The sequence below is a fragment of the Jaculus jaculus genome, chromosome 1, assembly GCF_020740685.1.
Source record: "Jaculus jaculus isolate mJacJac1 chromosome 1, mJacJac1.mat.Y.cur, whole genome shotgun sequence".
Taxonomy (NCBI): domain Eukaryota; kingdom Metazoa; phylum Chordata; class Mammalia; order Rodentia; family Dipodidae; genus Jaculus; species Jaculus jaculus.
Window position 1 is genome coordinate 326289648 of NC_059102.1, and position 20390 is coordinate 326310037.

General features: G+C 39.1%; 1 protein-coding gene across 1 annotated transcript in view; it reads left to right on the plus strand.

The window, feature by feature from the left end:
- The window catches only part of Dnah14 (dynein axonemal heavy chain 14), a 278677-nt gene that overhangs the window by 41798 nt on the left and 216489 nt on the right, over positions 1-20390 (plus strand). Inside the window, exons 9-16 of the mRNA XM_045144175.1 lie at positions 1238-1369; positions 2209-2459; positions 7284-7410; positions 7882-8158; positions 8715-8760; positions 8846-8943; positions 17238-17404; positions 18269-18613. Of these exons, the coding sequence (XP_045000110.1) occupies positions 1238-1369; positions 2209-2459; positions 7284-7410; positions 7882-8158; positions 8715-8760; positions 8846-8943; positions 17238-17404; positions 18269-18613 (1443 nt within the window). The remainder of the gene's footprint in view (positions 1-1237; positions 1370-2208; positions 2460-7283; positions 7411-7881; positions 8159-8714; positions 8761-8845; positions 8944-17237; positions 17405-18268; positions 18614-20390) is intronic.

Sequence of the window (20390 nt, forward strand, 5' to 3'; positions counted from 1 at the left end):
TTTTTATTTGAGAGAGAAAGAGAAAGAGAGGAAGGGAGAGAGTGGGCATACCAGAGCCTCCAGCCACTGTGAGCGAACTCCAGACGCATGTGCTCTCTTGTGCATATGGCTTTTGTGGGTTCTGGGGAATCAAACCTGGCTCCTTAGGCTTTGCAGGCAAGTGCCTTAAGCCCTAAGCCATTTCTCCATCCCTATTAACTGTTTATTATATTTGGAAATAAAGAAATGTGCCTATTTACTGATGAGATATGTTGAGGCAAGAAAGTTAATACAGTAGGAAAACAAGAAGTAGGGAAAGGAGGAACAGTGATGGCACATGGATGAACGACATGTTCTCATTCTGTTTCTGTGTTTCTAGCAAAGAATTAATCATGTAGTTTATGAAAAGCACTTCCTGTGGGACTGTGAACAAAAGTTATTTCTGTTATTTTTACTTTTTAAATTTTTTAAATTTCAATTTAAAAAGTTTTTATTTATTTATTTGGGAGAGAAGGAGGAAGGTATAGAGAGAATGGGCATGAGAGGCCTTCAGCCACTGAAAATGAACTCCAGACATATGTGCCACCTTCTGCATCTGGCTTACCCAGGTCCTGGGGAAGTGAACCTGAGTCCTTTGGCTTTGCAAGCAAGCACATTAACTGTTAAGCCATCTCTCCAGTGTTTTTTTTTTAAACATCTTTATCCTGCATTTCATGGTCATGCTTTTAAATTTACAGTAGCTGGGCATGGTGGCACACGCCTTTAATCCCAGCACTCGGGAGGCAGAGGTAGGAGGATTGCCATGAGTTCAAGGCCACCCTGAGATGACAGAGTTAATTCCAGGTCAGCCTGGGCCAGAGTGAGACCCTACCTCGAAAAACCAAAAAAAAAAAAAAAAAAAAAAAAAAAAAAAAAAATTTACAAATAATTGGAATTTCACAAGCCAAAGTAATTTCAGAAATTGGTAGGATCCCCAGATTCATAGATACTTGAAAAATACCTTGGATTTTTATTTAGCCCTAGATATGATTTAAGAAAATAATTTACTTTTCTTTTTATCAAGGATAGTTACATTTAACTATGAATATTTAAATTTGAAGATTTTATTAAGTCATAGAGTATTTAAAGCATAAGTGTATGAAGAACTTATAAAATATGCTCTTTTGTATGATATGAATAGGTGACCCCACATCTTCTCTCTCTTTTTTTATAAATGAATCAACTTTCCACCACTCAACACTTACTATCATTTAATTAGCTGGATAGTTCTCGAACATACACTCTAGATGAATTTTGTGAAGAACAGTTACAGCAAGCCTCGCAGGCACTGAGACAACTTGAGGATATCAGAACTGAAGCAATCTCAAAGATAAAAAGTACAATCTTAAAGGTAATTCTGTTACTGTACCCTTTTAGATGCTATGTGTATACAAAGCAATTATTCCAAATTACATTCCCAGAAAATGTGGGGGAAACGGGCAGTAGAAAGCAAACACTGGTTAATTAACCAACCACTGTTTGTTTATTTACTGCAATAACAACTTTCCAGGGTGACATAACATGCAAATAGATATGTATTTGTAAATACACATCTATGCACATATATGTGTACATATTTTCAAGATATATAAAATCTAACTTGACATATAAAGGGAATATGATTAGATACAAAGTTCATAAGTATTCATCAGATAAAGAAAAACCAATTGATTAGGAGAAACAAAATTAAATGAAATAAAACTTGAAGGATTTTATCAGAGAGTTCAGTAATAAAGCAAACAAGATCCTTAACAATTTTTATCCAATATGCTATTAATTATCCTATATGCTATAAAGATTCCTCTACGTAACAATGTGTAACCACTTATTCACCTCCTGAATTCAGGCTGACCTGGAATTCACCATGAAGTCTCAGGGTGGCCTTGAACTCACGGTGATCTTCCTACCTCTGCCTCCCGAGTGCTGAGATTAAAGATGTGCACCACCACACCCGGCAACATCCAAAACTTTTTTGTTTTTGAGAGTCCAAACTTAGTAGACTTCAGAACCCATAAATTGTTCTCTTTTTGTCTGATGTTTAAATATGAACAAGAGGTGAAATATTGATGGAAGTTTTTAATAATGTTTAGTTCTTATATACATTAGGCTAATAAGAATACTAAAAACTACAAATAATTCTGTATTAACAAAGAGCATCCTTATATTTATCAATTGCTTAATAAATTGTAGGTTGCAGAAAAGAAAGATGTTAAAGAATATTTTGAGTCAAAACCATCTAAGATTGACACAACACATTTCAAACTGCCTCAATATCGGTGTTTATTAGAAACCAATTCGAAGTTTCTGAAGCTAGTTGACTACATATTTCAAGAACTCATCCGTCAACTTATGAACTCTGCAATCACTCTACTTCTGGAATTATTCATTGGTTCTGCTAGAATGCCAATTTCAGTGGAAAAAAGGAATGAAAATATCCTCAAGTAAATATTACTTTTTGACTAATAAAAGGAAGTTATATTCTTATAACATGTTACTATTTGTGTAGGGAATATCTAATTTAGAATTAGAAATTTTCATTTAGCAGAGAATATATACTTATTTTTGAAATTCTTTGAACTTACTATTCAATAGTATTTTAAATTGTCCATGAAATTTAATGATTCCAGTTTTTATTTCAATTCTGCATAGATCCATTTGCTATAGAAAATACAAGATGCTCAGTGAAGTTTGAATTTTAGATTAACACTGAATAATATTCTATGTGAATATGTCCCAGATATTACGAATACTAAACACTGTTTGAGGTTTATCTGAAATTCAAACTTCACATGTGTGCCCTGTGTTTTCATTTGCTAAATTTGGCAATGCTGTGTGTAGGTCTACCAAATCTTTCAAGGTCAGAGCTAGTTCTTAAAGAGAAAGGGGATATGATTCTGAAAGGAGCTATAATGTTCAGTTGGAATTTGATTCCATTTCAAGATATACCTATTGACTATTTTACCCAGCTAAGAAACTTAAAAATATTTTGATTGTCTACTTAAGTGCCACTGTTGAAAACAAAACATGAGCCAGACATGGTGCCACACACCTTTAATCTCAGCACCTGGGAGTTCTAGGTCACCCTGGGTTAGAATGAGACCTTGCTTCAAAACAAAAAAAAAAATAAAAAATAAAAAATAGGGCTGGAGAGATGGCTTAGAGGTTAAGGCACTTGCCTGTGAAGCTGAAGAGCTCATATCCAAATCTCCAGGTTCTACGTAGCCAGACGCACATGTCTGGAGTGACGCTCACAGTAGGCTGAAGGTCCTGGTGTGCCCATTCTCCCTCCCTCCCTCCCTCCCTCCCCCCCCCCCCCCTCCCTCCCTCCCTCCCTCCCTCCCTCTCTCTCTCTCTCTCTCTCTCTCTCTCTCTCAAATGAAAAAGCAAAGCTAAACAAAACCAAAACAAAATGTATGAAGGAAGAGAAGGAGGGAAGGAAGGAAAGAGCAAAAAAAAAAAAAATTGTTCCGAGTATAACATAATGAAACCCAATTCTTTGCATGTTAGTAATAAATAAGTCATTTGGAGCTAAGAGAACTAATTTGATGATTTGCAGTCTGTTCCCCTGCCTTGATTTTAAAAGTCCTTATACTTTTTTCCTTTTATTTTAAGGGATTTGTAATAATGTTAGCAGAAAGATTTAATTTAGGCAACTTTGATTCTTAAGAGAAAACAAAACATGTGAATAAACATTGATGTGTTCTTCTCAAAAAAAAATTGAACAACAAAAATGCATGGTTCTATCAACTGTTGACATGTGAAACAAGGATTATGAATTGAAAGGGTAGAATATTATGGCCAAGCTATCAAAATTTAGCACTACCTTCTTAGCCAAATAATAATTTAATGATCATAACTGGAAAGATGAAAATATATTAATTCATAGCATCTTGAATATTAAACACAGTCTATTACTAAATTCTCGAGCCTTATTAATTGGTTTGATTTCCCTCTCATGTTTTGTGTATGTGTGGGCACACGTGTGTGCTAGTTAAGAAATGCCTCTGAGCTGGACATGGTGGCACATGCCTTTAATCTCAGCACTCAGGAGGCAGTGGTATGAGGATTGCTATGAGTCTGAGGTCTGAGACTGTATAGGTCAGCCTGAGCTAGAGTGAGATCCTACCTCAAAAAAATAAAAAGAGGGCTGGAGAGATGGCTTAGCGGTTAAGCGCTTGCCTGTGAAGCTAAGGACCCTGGTTCGAGGCTCGGTTCCCCAGGTCCCACGTTAGCCAGATGCACAAGGAGGCGCATGCGTCTGGAGTTTGTTTGCAGAGGCTGGAAGCCCTGGCGCGCCCATTCTCTCTCTCTCCCTCTATCTGTCTTTCTCTCTGTGTCTGTCGCTCTCAAATAAATAAATAAATAAAATTTAAAAATATATATTTAAAAAAGTCTCTGTATACTAAGCATATTTTTTTGTTTATTTTTATTTATTTATTTGAGAGTGACAAAAGAAGGAGTCAGAGAGAGAGAGAGAGAGAGAAAATGAGAATGGGCGCGCCAGGGCTTCCAGCCACTGCAAACGAACTCCAAACGCGTGCGCCCCTTGTGCATCTGGCAAACGTGGGTCCTGGGGAATTGAGCCTCGAACCGGGGTCCTTAGGCTTCACAGGCAAGCACTTAACCGCTAAGCCATCTCTCCAGCCCAGCTAAGCATACTTTTTACAAAAGCTTGCTAGGGCTAGAGAGATTGCTCAGTGGTTAAAGGTACTTGTTTGAAAGTCTGATGGCCCAGGTTTGATTCTCCAATACCCACATGAAGCCAGATACACAAAGTGGGGCATGCATCTGGGGTTTGTTTGCAGAGGCAAGAGGCTTTGGAGCACTTATTGTCATTCTTATTCTCTCATTCATTCTCTCTCTCGTATCTGGCAAATAAATAATAAATATAATATTTTTAAAAGCTTGCCTAAGGCTTTTAGAAACTGAAAAACTACCCTTCTATTTATTAAATATAATGCCTTGTTATTTTTGCTATTTCCTTTAGACTTTCATATATTTTTTCTTTTCAAAATCTAAACATAATAATTTGTAGCTCGTTTTTTTTTTTATTTATTTATTTATTTATTTATTTATTTATTTATTTATTTATTTATTTAAGGGAGTTGCAGATACAGAAAAAAGAGTATGGCCATGCCAAGGACCTCAAGCCACTGCAAATGAACTCCAGATGCATGCGCCACCTTGTGCATATGTCTTACGTGGATACTGGAGAATTGAACCTGAGTATTTTGGCTTTGCCCGCAAATGCCTTAACTGCTAAGCCATCTCTCCAGCCCTGGAGCTCATTTTTTAAACACATCAAGTGTTTTTTGTTTGTTTGTTTTGTTTTTGAGGCTGGGTTTCATTCTAGAACAGGCTGGCCTGGAATTTACCATGTAGTGTCAGGCTGGCCTTGAACTCACAGTGATCCTCCTACCTCTGCCTTTGCCTCCTGAGTGCTGGGATTAAAGGCTTGTGCCATCATGCCTGGCTTAGGTCTTGTATTTTTTCTGGAATGGGAGGAATATATAAGTAATGGTTCAAGTAATTCCACTTTTGTGCATCAGACCACCAAAGGCCAATTAATCTTTTTCTTTGACTACTTGCATGACTTAGTTATTACCTACTAGAGGTTAAATACATTCTTTAGATTTTAGTTTCTTTATGTTTAAAGTGGAAATAACAATAGTTCCTATATCATGATGCTACTTGAGTTATATTAAAAACATAATAGATACCTAGTAAATACTTACAATCATTATTGAATCTCTGGCCAAGCTTTTTTTTTTTTTGTTTTTCGAGGTAGGGTTTCACTCTGGTCCAGGCTGACCTGGAATTAACTGTCATCTCAGGGTGGCCTTGAACTCATGGCAATCCTCCTACCTCTGCCTCCCGAGTGCTGGGATTAAAGGCGTGCACCACCACGCCCGGCTCTCTGGCCAAGCTTTTTAACAGATTGTTTCCATAATGATGTTGAACATCTTTTCTTGTATATGTTAGCTATATGTTTTTATTGGCTAAATGTCTACTCAGATTCATTGTCCATTTTAGAATTATGTTATTTGTCATATGTATATGTCATCTTTTCACTTTCTTGATAGTATTCTTTGGAGCAAAAGTTCTTAATTTTAAATTAGATGTGGTAATACATGCCTATAATCACAGCACTTGGAAGGTTGAGGCAGGAGGATCACTCTATTCCCAGGCTATCCTGGTATGTATCTTAGAAGTCATTGCTTACTCCAAGTGTATGACATTTTTTTCTTCTAATATTTTACAATTTTAGCTTTCGAATACATTTTGAGTTAATTTCTATATATGGTATAATAGAGTTGCCACCCTCCTCCCTTCTTTCCTTGCTTTCTTCTGCCTTTTATCATGGGGTAATGCAGTAAGAAAAGTCCATACCAGATGCAGGCTCCTTGACCTTGGACTTCTCAAACTGGAAGATATTACCGAGTCCCAAATATTCTGTTATAGTATTACAAAATGAACTAAGCCTAGGACTGGACCTTTGTTTGTATGAGGTATTAAAATTATGAGTTCAATTTTCTTTATTTGCTACATATTTATTTGGACTTTTATTTCTTCTTCAGTTTAGTAATTTGTGCCTTTTAGAATGTCATCCATTTTCGTTAAGCTATCTAAATGGCATGGGTTTACAGCATTCTTTCTGTAAGGTCGGAAGTGATCATTTCTTTTTTATTAAAACTCTTAGTAATTTGAGGCTTCTTTTTTTTTTTCTTAGTCAAGTCCAGTTAAAGATTTGTCAAGTTTATCAATCTGTTTAAACAACCAATTTTGGAGTTTTTGATTTTTTTCTCTACTTATTTCATTCATGCTAATCTCCCTTTTTTAAAGTTTGCATTTATTTATTAATTTGCCTAAGAGGGAGGGTGGGGAGAAAAGTCAAGGTACACCAGCACCTCTTACCACTGCAAACTCCAGACACCTACTCCACTTGACGCATCTGGCTCTACATGTAGCTCCTTAGGCTCTGACCACATGTTTTGAGATAAGGTCTGTCATTCACCTGGAGCAGCTCACCAATGAGGCTAAACTTGCTGGCCAAAGAACCCCAAGGATCCTCCTGTTTCCTCTTCCCCAGTGCTGGGATTTATAGGTCTGTGCCACTACATTTGGCATTTCGTACAGGCAGTGGGCACTGGATTCAGGTCTCCATGCTTGCAAGGCAAGCAGTTTATTGACTGAATTATCTCTTCAACCTCCCCGATAAACAATTAATTTAAATAATACTGTTTTCTTCCCATATCTTAAACTAGAACATTGAAGAATACCCTTTTTAAAAATGAAGTAATGGCAAATTATCTTGAAGAATTCTTTGACTCAAACTTATATATTCTTGCTGCTGAAAAGTCAGAACTAAAGCCAGACACTGCTGTTAATGAGGTAAGATGAACTTTGACAAATGTAAACAATCTTTTCATTTTTTTTTTTTTAGTTTTTCGAGATGGAGTCTCACTCTGGCCCAGGCTGACCTGGAATTCACTCTGTATTCTCAGGGTGGCCTCAAACTCAGGTGATCCTCCTACCTCTGCCTCCTGAGTGCTGAGATTAAAGGCATGCGCCACCATGCCCAGCTGTAAACAAATGTTGATATAAGATGAATATTAGCTTTTGAGGTTAAGAATGCCATTGAGGATTAATACAGTTCTTTGTCCAGCAACACATGCATACACACCCCTGTTGCCCCTGACAAAACGCTATAATACCTATCTGAAATTTTTCATTGACATTTATTTCACATTAAAGCTACTTATTTTAACAGTTATAATTTACTACGCAAAATTTATTGCCCTAAATTAAATGTCCCACTAGTTCTAGTTTGCTGCTGTCATGCTAACATACCTGTTTAATTAGATTTTAAATAGTGGTAAAGTGGAGATGGATTTGAGAAAAACCTATGCACCAGTATTTGAAGTCAACCTTTGCTTGAGAATTTCTGCAGCGATTAACTCTCTGGAGCCTTTGGAAGAGGATGCGCAAAAGTGTGACAACGCAGAAGAGCCTGTGACACATGACGAAGAGGAAATGTCAGAACTTAAAGGCAGTTGTATCAAGCATTCTTCAAGCGAGGATCTCCTAGAATCTAATAAATCAGGCACATTAGGTTGTAACCTCAAAAATATTCCTTCAGGTAAGGCAGAGAGACTCAACAATGGTGCAAAGTGTCTTCATAGCTGGCACTAAGAAATGAGGGAAAAATTTTAGTTCTCATATTATCTATTTATAGAGTATAACCGTAGTAAATATAAAAGGACACCATGATAAAAAGCGAGCCATGAGCTAACTTACAGATAGATCCTCGTGCATATGTAAGTAGCACCATTGTTCACTGTCATCTTGACACAGAATTTCTCACTGGGAGGGGTTTATAGGGCTTCTTGACAGAAGGGTTACCACCTGAGCTGTTTGTCCAAAATGCAGGCTCTTGAGCAGGATGGTACACTGGTAGAGCGTTTGCCTGGCTTGTGTGAAGCTCTGAAACAAAAGTCAGAAAGGAAACTCTTGGATGACTTCTCAAATCTCCTTTATCAGGATTAGGGTCTGGGACATACCCTCTTTCAGAGGACCTAGTGTCTGTAGTTTAGACTTAAGATATTTGGGAAGCATTGACATATATTACATTGTTATTTACATGACATAAATACCATTTAAAAATTTTTCTCTTTTCTTTTGTTGGATTCCAATAGACATAGAAACTATGTCCGAGGATGAGAATAAGCATGCTGAGGATGAGTAAGTATTAGATTTTCTTTTACACGTAATAATATTTTGTTGGTTACAATATTCTGAAATATACCTTCATTGTTTTCTCTCTTAGAAGTTCACACTTCCGTGCAAACCTGTTTATAGATCCCAACAGACTGGACTTCTCAACAAAATTTCAAAATATGGTAGCTCAAATAGAAAGTTATATAAGTAAGTATCTTGTATTTTAAAGTGAATTTACTCACTCCTCATAAGTTTTACAAAGATTCTAAAACAACAGGACCCTTGAGAACTCTTTGAATGTTGCGTTGTTTCTCTAAGCTTAGTCGTCCAACTATTGGTTCCTCTATCTTCGAGCTTTAGTATTGTAAAACTGTTATTTTTGCCCAGAATTTGTCACCTGCAATTAGCAGCTTTACTAGAATAATGTTAGATATGCATCATTCTATACTAACCTTTCTTAAATTTAAGGAGGCTTTTCAGTATGAAGACTGAGGTCCTTAATCAGTCTTTCCATATGTTCCATTTTCTCTCTACAATTTTCTGGGTGTTCTTTTCAGCTTTATTTTATTTTACTTATTCATTTGTAAGCAGAGAGAGACAGAGAATGGGCACACCAGGGCCCTTAGCCACTGCAAATGGAACTCTAGATGTATGTGCCATTTTGTGTGCATCTATTTGGCTTTACATGGGTATTGAGGAATCCAACATGGGTTGTTAGACTTTGAAGGCAAGTGCCTTAACTGCTGAGCAAACTGCCCAGTCCTGGGTGGGATTTTTAACCTCTGGATTTCTTGGGTCTGAACATCTGATTGTTTCCATGTCTTGTTTTGTTATGAAATGCTTTTAACCATTTGATTTTTTTAAAGTGTTTGTTAGGAGATAATTTAAGGCTTATATAAAAGGCTGCTTCAAGCATAGTACAGAGTTGCTCTATACTGTTCACATGCTGTTTAACCATGGAATTATCAAAATTACAAAACTTGGGCTGGAGAGATGGCTTAGCGGTTAAGCGCTCGCCTGTGAAGCCTATGGACCCCGGTTCGAGGCTCGGTTCCCCAGGTCCCACGTTAGCCAGATGCACAAGGGGGCACACACGTCTGGAGTTCGTTTGCAGTGGCTGGAAGCCCTGGCGCGCCCATTCTCTCTCTCTCTCCCTGTATCTGTCTTTCTCTCTGTGTCTGTCGCTCTCAAATAAATAAATAAAATAAAATGAACAAAAAAATTACAAAACTAATAGTACAGTAGTGTTAATGGAAATTACTTTTTTTTTTTTTTTTTTTTTTTTTGAGGTAAGGTCTCACTCTAGCCCAGGCTGAACAGGAACACATTCTGTAGTCCCAGGCTGGCCTCAAATTCATGGTGATCCTCCTACACCTCTGCCTCCTGAGTGCTGGGATTAAAGACATGTGCCACCATGCCCAGCAGAAATGGCAGATTTTATTTGGATTTGTCGTCACTTCACTGATGTCTGTCTTCTGCTCTGGATTTGGCCCAGAGCTGCACGCTGTATTTAGTTACTGATCTTGAATCTTTTCAATCTTGACAGCTCCTCAGGCTTTCCTTGTCTTTTGGGGGCCTTGTGTTGATTAGTTTCTCTATAAAACTGTCCATTGTTTTTAGCTTGCTGGCTGCTTTCTCATGATGAGTGTGAGGTCACATGCATTTGGGGAAGATGTAGAGGTGGTGTGTGTCCTTTTCACTCGTTAGGATCAGGTGGCACATGAAGTTGGTCATCTTGCTACCGACAATGCTAAACATGACCACTGGCTAGGTGATGTCTTTCAGGTCTCCGCATTTTATATTCATGTTTATAAAATAGCCAAATTTATTGTGAAAATATTCTATTCCATCATGGGCTTTTTCTTCAGTGCAGCATATTTACATATTCTCATAGTTATCATTTACATGGTTATAAAATACTCTTATTTCCTTAATGTGCTGTAACAGTCGCCCCAGAGAGAGCTCAGATGACAGATCAAAAGATGATTGCACCAGAACCAGTTTCAGTGAACCAGTGACGTTATGGGGAACACTTTCGGAGCAGGATGAGCACCACTCATCCCAGCACAGGCGAGGACTCACGAAAGCTGAGCTATGCAGCACATCGCACAATCTTCAGGCTGGTTAGAGAGTCTGCTTCTCAGGAGTTGCTGGTTCTTTGTACATCTTTAGGGCCTGGGCTTACAGCCTTTGCCCCAGACTTGTTGACCTACTGAGTCTCCTGACCTTCCTTCCTCTCCCCCTAAGAGAGAATTTATTATTATTAAGTAGAAACTTCGTGTGGACACATCATATATGGTTACCATCATCTCCCTCCTCCCTGCCCCCACTCCACTGGGGGCCCTCCTTGGTGGATTGCTGGCAGATTTGCCATGTAGCTGTAGGTTATGGGCTGTGAGAGCCGCAGCCTGTCATTGTGGGGAGGGCTATGTCTCAAAATATTCATTCCCACCCTGTGGCTCTTACATTCTTTCTACTCCTCTTCCACAAGCTTCTCTGAGCCTTGGTGGGTGTGCTGTAAGTCTACTGTAGTTGAATTCTCAGCAGCTTCTGGATTTCTGCTCTGGTGCATTTTGAGTCTCCTCAGTGTCTGTCTGCGTCACCCTGGCACTGATTGTCAGGCTCACTGTGGAAGCAGCGCTCTTGCTCATCTCTCCAGGTCCTCTGTGGTTTCATGTGGGTGCTGGCTGCTGTGTGAGGGGTGTTCATCTCCTGCCAGGGAGTCAGATATCTGCTCTTGTCTTATTGGTAGATTATGGTTATCCTTTGTTCTTTCTGAAAAAGAAGAACAGATTCTCCAATGGAGAGTGAGATCAGGATACGTTAAAGTGGATAGACCATTGTTAATTAAGAGAGATTTTGATGGGCATAGCTTCATTTGCGGGGGGGGGGGGGGGAGGGTACGAGGTAGGGTCTCGCTCTAGCTTGGACTGACCTGGAATTCACTATGGAGTCTCACGGTGGCCTTGAACCCATGGCAATCCTCCTACCTCTGCCTCCCGAGTGCTGGGATTAAAAGCATGCGCCACCACGCCTGGCTCTAGCTTCACTTTTTGATAAAGGCTAATTGAAGCTTCTTACTGGAGTCCATTATCTTGGTCTGCCTTGATTCCTAGTCCTAAGTATTTGTTCCTTTCCACTGAGCGGAGCTCATAGCCAATCAAAGAGCCGTGGTTATCCACCCGGGCTGTGTGCCACTAGTGCATGGGTATGTACATCTTGTCAGGCTGGTTGTTTTCAATCGGCAGTGTCCCATGCTTGCTCATGACATTGTTGGTTATTTTCCCCTAGCAGCTCAGGTAGTGCTTTTCAGCACTATATGGGCTAACCATCTGGGAACTTGCTTCTTTCCAGGATCAGCCAGATCTCTTGATGTTCTGCATTAGCAGCATGCGCTGTCTTCAGCAATAGGGTCTTACCTTTCACCTCCAGTGGGTAATCAAGTGCTCTGACAGAAGCCTGTTTTGGTTGGGGACCTCATAAGTATCTCTGATCAATATCTCAATGTGGACTGTAACAAACTTCTGATTCTAGGAATTGCAAGCCAAATGTTTTAGGGTTAAGCTTCATCCCACCCTATCCAGGGTCCCTCTTACCAGACGATCCCTCCATTAAGGGTTATATCTTTTAGTCCTTTATCCATTAGGAAGGTTTTTATGGCACCAATTCATTTTGGATTTGGTTTTGTGTACATATCCCCTCTCCCTCCCATTCTCAGCCACCAAATCCTTCCTTTCCTCCTGTCTGTCTCTTGAGTTGTCTGTCAGACATGCCTGCAACTCAAGCTGTTCTAGTTCAAGTGAAGGAGTACATGTGGCGTTTGTCTTTCTGTGCTTGTGTGAATTCACTTAGTTGATCTGTTCCAAGTCCATCCATTTTACTACAAATTTCATTGTATCATTTTTCCTTAGTACTGAATGGAATTCCACTGTGTAAATTTACCACATCATCGTTATCCATTTGTCAAATGATGGACATCTGGATTGATTCCAGTTTTTAGCTATTGTAAATTGAGCAGCTATAAACATGGCTAAGAGATATCCCTGCAGTGAAGAGTGAAGCCTTTAGGGTAGATGCCCAGTAGAGGAATGGCTGGGTCAGTTGGTAGCTCAATTTTAATTCTTTTCAGGAATCTCCATATTGATTTCCATAGTGGGTGTGCATGTTTGCACTCCTACCAGCAGTGAATGTGAGTTCATCTTTCCCTGCATCCTCACCAACATTTATTGTCATTTGATTTTTTTAATGGTTGCCACCCTTTTTGGAGTAAGGTAGAATCTCATAGTTGTTTTAATTTGTATTTCTCTCATGGTGAAGGATGTTGAACATTTTCTTAGGTGAGTATCAGCCATTTTTATTTCTTCCTCTAAGAATTCCCTATTCAGCTCTGTGCCCCATTTTTGAAGTGGATTATTTGACTTTTTTATTGCTTAGTTTTTGGAATTATTTGGAGATTCTAGATATTAGGTAGGTCTCTGTCAGTGGTATAGCTGGTCAAGATTTTCTCTTATTCAGTAGGTAGTCTGTTGGCTCTGTTTATGGTATGTTTGTCTGTACAAAAGTTTTTAAGCTTCATGAGATCCCACTGATTGAGTGTTTAATTTCCTGGTCTACTGGTGTATTGTTCAGGAAGTCTCTGCACTCCTATATCACGGAGTGTTCCCCCTATTTTTTCATGTAGTAGTTTGAGAGTTTCAGGTCTTATATTGAGGTCTTTAATCCATTTGGAGTTGATTTCTGTGCATGGTGAGAGGAGTGTCTAGTTTCATTTTTCTACATGTGCTTTTTCAGTTTGTCCAGCACCATTTGTTGAAGATGCTATCTTTTCTCCAGTGTATGTTGTTGGCATCCTTGTCAAAGATCAAGTAGCTGTAGTTACTTACACTAAGGACTGGATCTTCAATTCCGTTCCATTGCTCTATTTGTCTGTTTTTATGCCAGTACCATGCTGTTTTTGTTACTATGGCTTTGTAGCATAGCTTTAGATCTGGTATTGTGATACCTCCATAGGTGTTTCTTTTGCTAATGATATCTTTGGATATCCAGGATCTTCTGTCATTCTATTATGTTGATTGCTAATTAACATTGGTCAAAGTCTGCCCTTCAACAGTTTATCATTCCTGTAACCTTGGGGACTTAAAAGTCCTGTGAATTTTTAAGTTTCAGCTTTACCAAACTTGACCTCCTGAAACTCCAGATCTTCCCTTCTCTCTTTAGGAAGGAATATGTCCATGTGGAGAAATTTGCTACACATCACTATGGAAATAATGTTAAACACATTTACAAATATTGTTCACAAATATTAATTGCTTTTATTTTTTTAACTCTTTCACCCTCCCAGAAATTTCTTGAATCTTCTTATGTTTATTTTAGTTTTTGGACTAAATACAATATTGCTGTTACTCATTTTATTGATCAAATTATTGCATTACCGTGGATACTTTAGGCTTGGTATTGTTTGGATTATGGTTCAGGTGTTCCCAAATTGCTGGTATAATGGGAGGCTGAGTCCCTAGGATGATACTATTGGGAAGCAATGGAACCTTTAAAAGGTAGAGTCTACTGAATGGTGTATTTATTTATTTATTTATTTTAGTGCAGTACTAGGAATTGAACCTATTATCTTGCCTTGCATGCTAGGCAAGCACTCTGCCACCAAGCTATATCCCCACCTCTCTTTTTACTTTTTACTTTATATTTTACTTAAAAAAATTTTTTTTTTTTTTTACTTATATTCATGCAGAGAGAAACAGGAGACTATGAGAGAGAGAGAATGGGTGCACCAGGGCATCTAACCACTGTAAATGAACTCCAGATACATGTACCACCTTGTGCATCTGGCTTTAGGTTGGTACTGAGGAATCAAACTCTGGTTATTAGGCTTTGTAGGCAAGTGTCTTAACCACTGAGTTATCTCTCCAGCCCTACTTTTAATTTTGATATAAGTTCTAACTAAATTGCTCAAGCTGGCCTTGAATGTATCCTGAGGTGCTGGGATCATAGGCCTGGACCATCATGCCTGGTAGTACTGGGTGATACTCAGGTCATGGGACATGAAGAAGTTCTCAGGTGCCACTGGGTAGTACTTATGTGACCTTGGAGCTCTTCTGAGAGAGTTGGCACCGAGAGAGCAGGCTTGGGCTGGAGAGACGGCTTAGCAGTTAAGCACTTGCCTATGAAGCCTAAGGACCCCGGTTCAAGGCTCAGTTTCCCAGGACCCATGTTAGCCAGATGCACAAGGGGACGCATGCATCTGGAGTTCGTTTGCAGTCACTGAAGGCCCTAATGCGCCCATTCTCTCTCTCTCTCTCTCTCTCTCCCTCCCTCCCTCTCTCTCTCCCTCTTTCTCTCTGTCACTCTCAAATAAATAAATAAAAATAAACAGAAAATATTTTTTAGAAAAAGAGAGCAGGCTTGGCTCCTCTGCTTTTCTCATTCGCAATGTGACTTCTGCTTCAACATGTGTTCCTGCCATTGCCACCCACAATGAGGGGATGCAGCCCTCCCTCACTAACATTGCGCTAAACCACCAACATTTGCTGGATAAGCCATATTTTCTTCAGTCATCTGTCTCAGGGTACTCGGTTATATTCACGGGAAGCCGACTAACACGATGCTTGCCTTGTATTCTCACTGCCACTGCCCGGTAACCAGCCTTTCTTCAAGGACAGTGGACGCTGTGATTTATTTCTGAATTGTTTTTCAATTTTCACTGTGTCTGTTCTTTGTAGAAGACACTGCATTGCATAAAGACACTTTCATATAAGTATATAATGTACATTAAGCATTTTTACCCTCTTCTTCCTCCTTCTAGTCCTCTTTGTTTCCACTTTATGCCATATATACATACATGATCTATGTATATGAAAGCATCACTTGAATCCCTTTTATTACAGAATGAAACTGAAGAACCAGCATTTAGACACTAGATGTACTCATTGCTATTAACAGTGTTACTAATTAATTGCATACTTCATCTTTTCTTATCCTAATTTGCTAACTCTTTGTTTTCTTTTATCAAATGTCTCCTTAGGGTTTTGTTAGGGGGGGTTGGACTATTTTTAAACCTTTTGATGCTGGTCGGTTTTTTGGTCTTTGTGAGAGGTCTTTTTGTATGCTAGATCATGTTTGGAAGCATGTTTCCTACTCTGTGCCTTATTTTATATTCTCTGTCACAGAACTGAACTACTTGATTGTTATAAAGTATGACACACCAAGTTTTTCTACTGTGGATTATGCTTTTGTTTCTGTATCTAAAGATTCATTGCTTTAGGGCTGGAGGGATGGATTAGTAGTTAAGGCATTTGCCTGCAAAGCCAAAGGACCCTGGTTCAATTCCCCACGACCCATGTTATCCAGATGCACAAGGGGGTGCATGTGTCTTGAGTTCGTTTGCAGTGGCTGGAGGCCCTGAAGAGCCCATTCTCTCTCTCCCCCCTTCTTTCTCTGTCAAACAAATAAGTAAACTTAAAATATATTTTTAAAAAAGATTCATTGCTTTAAGCAGGGCGTGGTGGCGCACGCCTTTAATCCCAGCACTCTGGAGGCAGAGGTAGGAGGATTGCCATGAATTCGAGGCCACCCTGAGACTCCATAGTGAATTCCAGGTCAGCCTGGGCTAGAGTGAGACCCTACCTTGAAAAACCAAAAACAAAAACAAGAAAAGATTCGTTGTTTTATTCAAGTCACACAGATTTTCTCTTAGAAGCTTATAGATGTATGTTTTATGTTTAGATATAGGCTTCTTCTTGAGTTGCGTTTTGTAAGGTGTTAGGTATAGGACAAGCGTCTCCTCTTCCTTCCCCCTTTTCTCCTTCTATTCTTTCTCATCCTTTCTTCCTTTTGGCTCACAGATTCCTAGTTTTCCAGCTAAACTGTAAATTCAATAATAGCAGCTGTGTCTTGTCATCTTTGTGTATCATCATGGCATATCACTCTCCATATAACAAATATATTCCAGAGCTGGAGAGATGGCTTAGTGGTTAAGGCGCTTGCCTGTGAAGCTTAAGGACCCATGTTTGGCTCTCCAGATCCCACCTAAGCCAAATGCACAAAGGGGAGGCAAGCACAAGGTCGCACATGCCCACTAGGTGGCAAAGGTGTCTGGAGTTCTATTTCAGTGGCTGAGTCCCTGGAGTGCCAATTCTCCCTCCCTCTGTGTGTCTCTCTCACTCACTCTGAAAAAAAATATATATATACATATATATATATACACACATACACACATACATATGATCTGAATAGAGCATTCTCAGTGTTTATTTTAATCATAACTGTTCCTACCACTGGCCACTTACCTATGACTGTGTCTTCTGTTTTGGTAATATTAAATCTAAAATTTTATACTTACCTTTAAATCCCATCTAGCAATATAGAATGTTGTCTATTTATTAAGGCCAATCAGGCTCAGTTTTCAACAGGTCTAAATGTTATAGATAATTTTAAAGTGTTGCTTTCACAGTAACTTCTGAAAATACGACCTTTTGAATTATGTGTTTTAGCCACAATTACTCCTCTTCACCAAGATCCTCGCCTGTCTGCTTTTCTTGATTTGGTTTCAGCTGTGGATTTACCTAATGAGACACGAAGTGTAATAAAATATAAGAAGAAGACGCAATGGCCAGACTATCATATCCTTTTTGAAATGGATTCTGACTACCAGAACAAGGTAAGTTTAGAAGCAGTACATCTTTTTAAGTGTTTGATAAGGAAACTGAACCCCATTGAAAGTATTAGATACAAGGAATTTATTTTATTAGTTGAGAGAGAGAATGGGCACATTAGGACCTCAAACCACTGCAAACTCCAGATGCATACACCATCATGTGCATGTGGCTTAAATGGTCACTGGAGAAATGAACCTGGGTCCTTAGCCTTCACAGGCAAGCACCTTAACCACTAAGCAATCTCCGCAGCCCAGATAAAGAGAATTTATTTAAAATTTAGACATTCCTATTTATGACAATTGCAGAATCATTCTTGCTCATCTCTCCTTAGTCTTGTCCCTTTATACTTTATAGTCCTTTAATACTGCTTTCCCACACTATTATTTTCAGCTTCCAATGTGCAAATGAGCCTTCTCTCTTATGTCCTATTTACAACATTGGCTTGTCAGCCTATTGGCTTTCCATCCCCTAACCTTTCCACCACCTAACTATATATTTTTGTCCAAATTCACAAGAGATGTAATAATCTCAGCTTAGGTCTTGATTCTACTTTGTTCAAACTAGCTATGTGTGAGGAATTGGTTCTAGTCCATGTATTGTGACAAGTAATGAAACGATCTCTCTAACACATGGTTCAAAACAGCATCTTAATTACAAAGTTAGTCAAGTGAGCCTTTGCATAAAGGCTGTGTTACCCATCTAAATTTCTTAAACTCGTATATTTTCCAACATATTTTGATATGTAATCAGCATTCTAAACTGTAGCAAGCCTGTTATTTAACAGAAACTTTTAGCTTACAGACCAGACAGTTTTGACTCTTAATAAAAATTCAGACTGATTTTTTTGTTAACATTTTCATTTACAGATTGTGAGTCTCCTGACTATCATTGGCAATTCAATGAGCATCACTAATGTTTACAGCTGCAAGTTTCTGAAGTATTGTAGCATGATAGAGCAGGCCCAAGTTACAAGTATGAAAATACCATCTATTGAAGACTTGACCTCAAGAGAGTTTAAAAATATACTTCACAAATTCAGAAACTACTTTAAACATATTGTAACTATGCCTATTGAGAAGCGCATTGGTATCTTCACTGTTTTAAGTTTAGACTACCAATTAAAGTGCTTACCATATGTTAACAACATTATACAAATGAGCCACAGCCTAGTACGATCTGAAGTTGTGGAAAAAAGTGCTAATCTTTTGGAAGTAAGTCTTTGAAATTTTCCTTTTTCATAAGGATAGTTCAGATGAGAGTATAATTTTAAGATACATAATCAAAAATATACATAAATATTATCCTCAGAAAATTCCAAAGCGGTGTTACTATGTCTGTTTGTGGCTTTTTTTTTTTTTTTCAAAGTAGGGCCTCATTCTAGCCCAGGCTGACCTGGAATTCACTATGGAGTCTCAGGCTGGCCTCAAACTCACAGTGATCCTCCTACCTCTGTCTCCCAAGTGCTGGGATTAAAGGCATGCACCACCACACCCAGTGTTGTGGCTGTTTTTGCATGTGCATGCACCTGTGTGTGTGTGTGTGTGTGTGTGTGTGTGTGTGTGTGTGTGTTGGGTGATATGTGTGGTGTGTGTGTGGTATATGCATCTGTGCAGAGGCCAGAAGAGAACATTAGGTTTTCTTATGTATTCCTCATCTGCATGTTTCCTCGAGATAGTGTCTGTGAATTCTCCATTCACAGGATCCTAGAGGAGAGACCTGAAATGAAGATGCAGGGGCCAGAAGTCTTATGCATCTGACCTTTTATTGCAAAGAGCCTAGCATTTTTATATCCAAGGCAATTAGGGAACACATCTTGAAAAACAAAGTTGTTTTTACAGACTCACACTCCAAGGAAACTAGTCACGCTACGCAAGGGCAAACACTAAGCTGAGAACAAATGTAATCTTGGAGAAAGCGGGAAACAGGGTAACATGAATCCACGTACACCACGACTCAAGAGACTGACCGATGGGTACCCTTCTTTCCAGGGACATAATTGTTAAAGAGAGCCTTCCTCGTCCTTATGGTCATTAACTCCTTCATTCCTGTGCTTGTGTTCCTGACAAGTGTCTATCGCTGCATCCAGAGCTCTGTATGCAGCGATAGATTCTAGGTCAGTGAGAGACTAACTGACCAGTAAGTCCAGGTGATTTTTGTCTCTGCTTCCCAAAGTGCTTGGGTTACAGATGTGCATGGCCATGCCAGCTGCTTATGTTGGTGCTGGGGAATCAGACTTAGGATGAATCAGCCCTCATGCTTGCACATCTACTCAGCCCCTTATTTGTGTTCTTAATTAAATATCACTTTCTGAAACATGCTCTCTGTTCACCCATGTGAATCTGCTCCCCATATCACTTTCCATGTCTTTTCACTATTTTGTCTTCTCGACATGCCCCCACCTCTGTCCCACCTGCCATGATGTTATATATTTGTCTGTTCCTCATCCCCTCCATCCGGCTACGGCATTTCTATAATAAATCTTTGAGTACAGATACATGTTGAGGTTTCACTGTGTATTAGGGCTTTTTTTTTCTGAGGGGTGGTCTTCTAGAAAAGCAAGTCCATTAAGAATATACCCTTTAGGGGCTGGAGAGATGGCTTAGTGGTTAAGCGCTTGCCTGTGAAGCCTAAGGACCCCGGTTCGAGGCTCAGTTCCCCAGGTCCCACGTTAGCCAGATGCACAAGGGGGCGCACGCGTCTGGAGTTCGTTTGCAGTGGCTGGAAGCCCTGGCGCGCCCATTCTCTCTCTCTCCCTCCATCTGTCTTTCTCTCTATGTCTGTCGCTCTCAAATAAATAAATAAATAAATAATTTAAAAAAAAAAAAGAATATACCCTTTAGGACTGTTTTTATTATATCCACTTGTATTCCATAAGTTTTGGTATATTGGTTTTTCTTGTTCATTTGTCTCAATATTTTTGAACTTTGAAATATTTATTTGCAAGAAGAGAGAGAGAGCAGAGAAAGAGATGGAGAGAGAGAGAAGAGA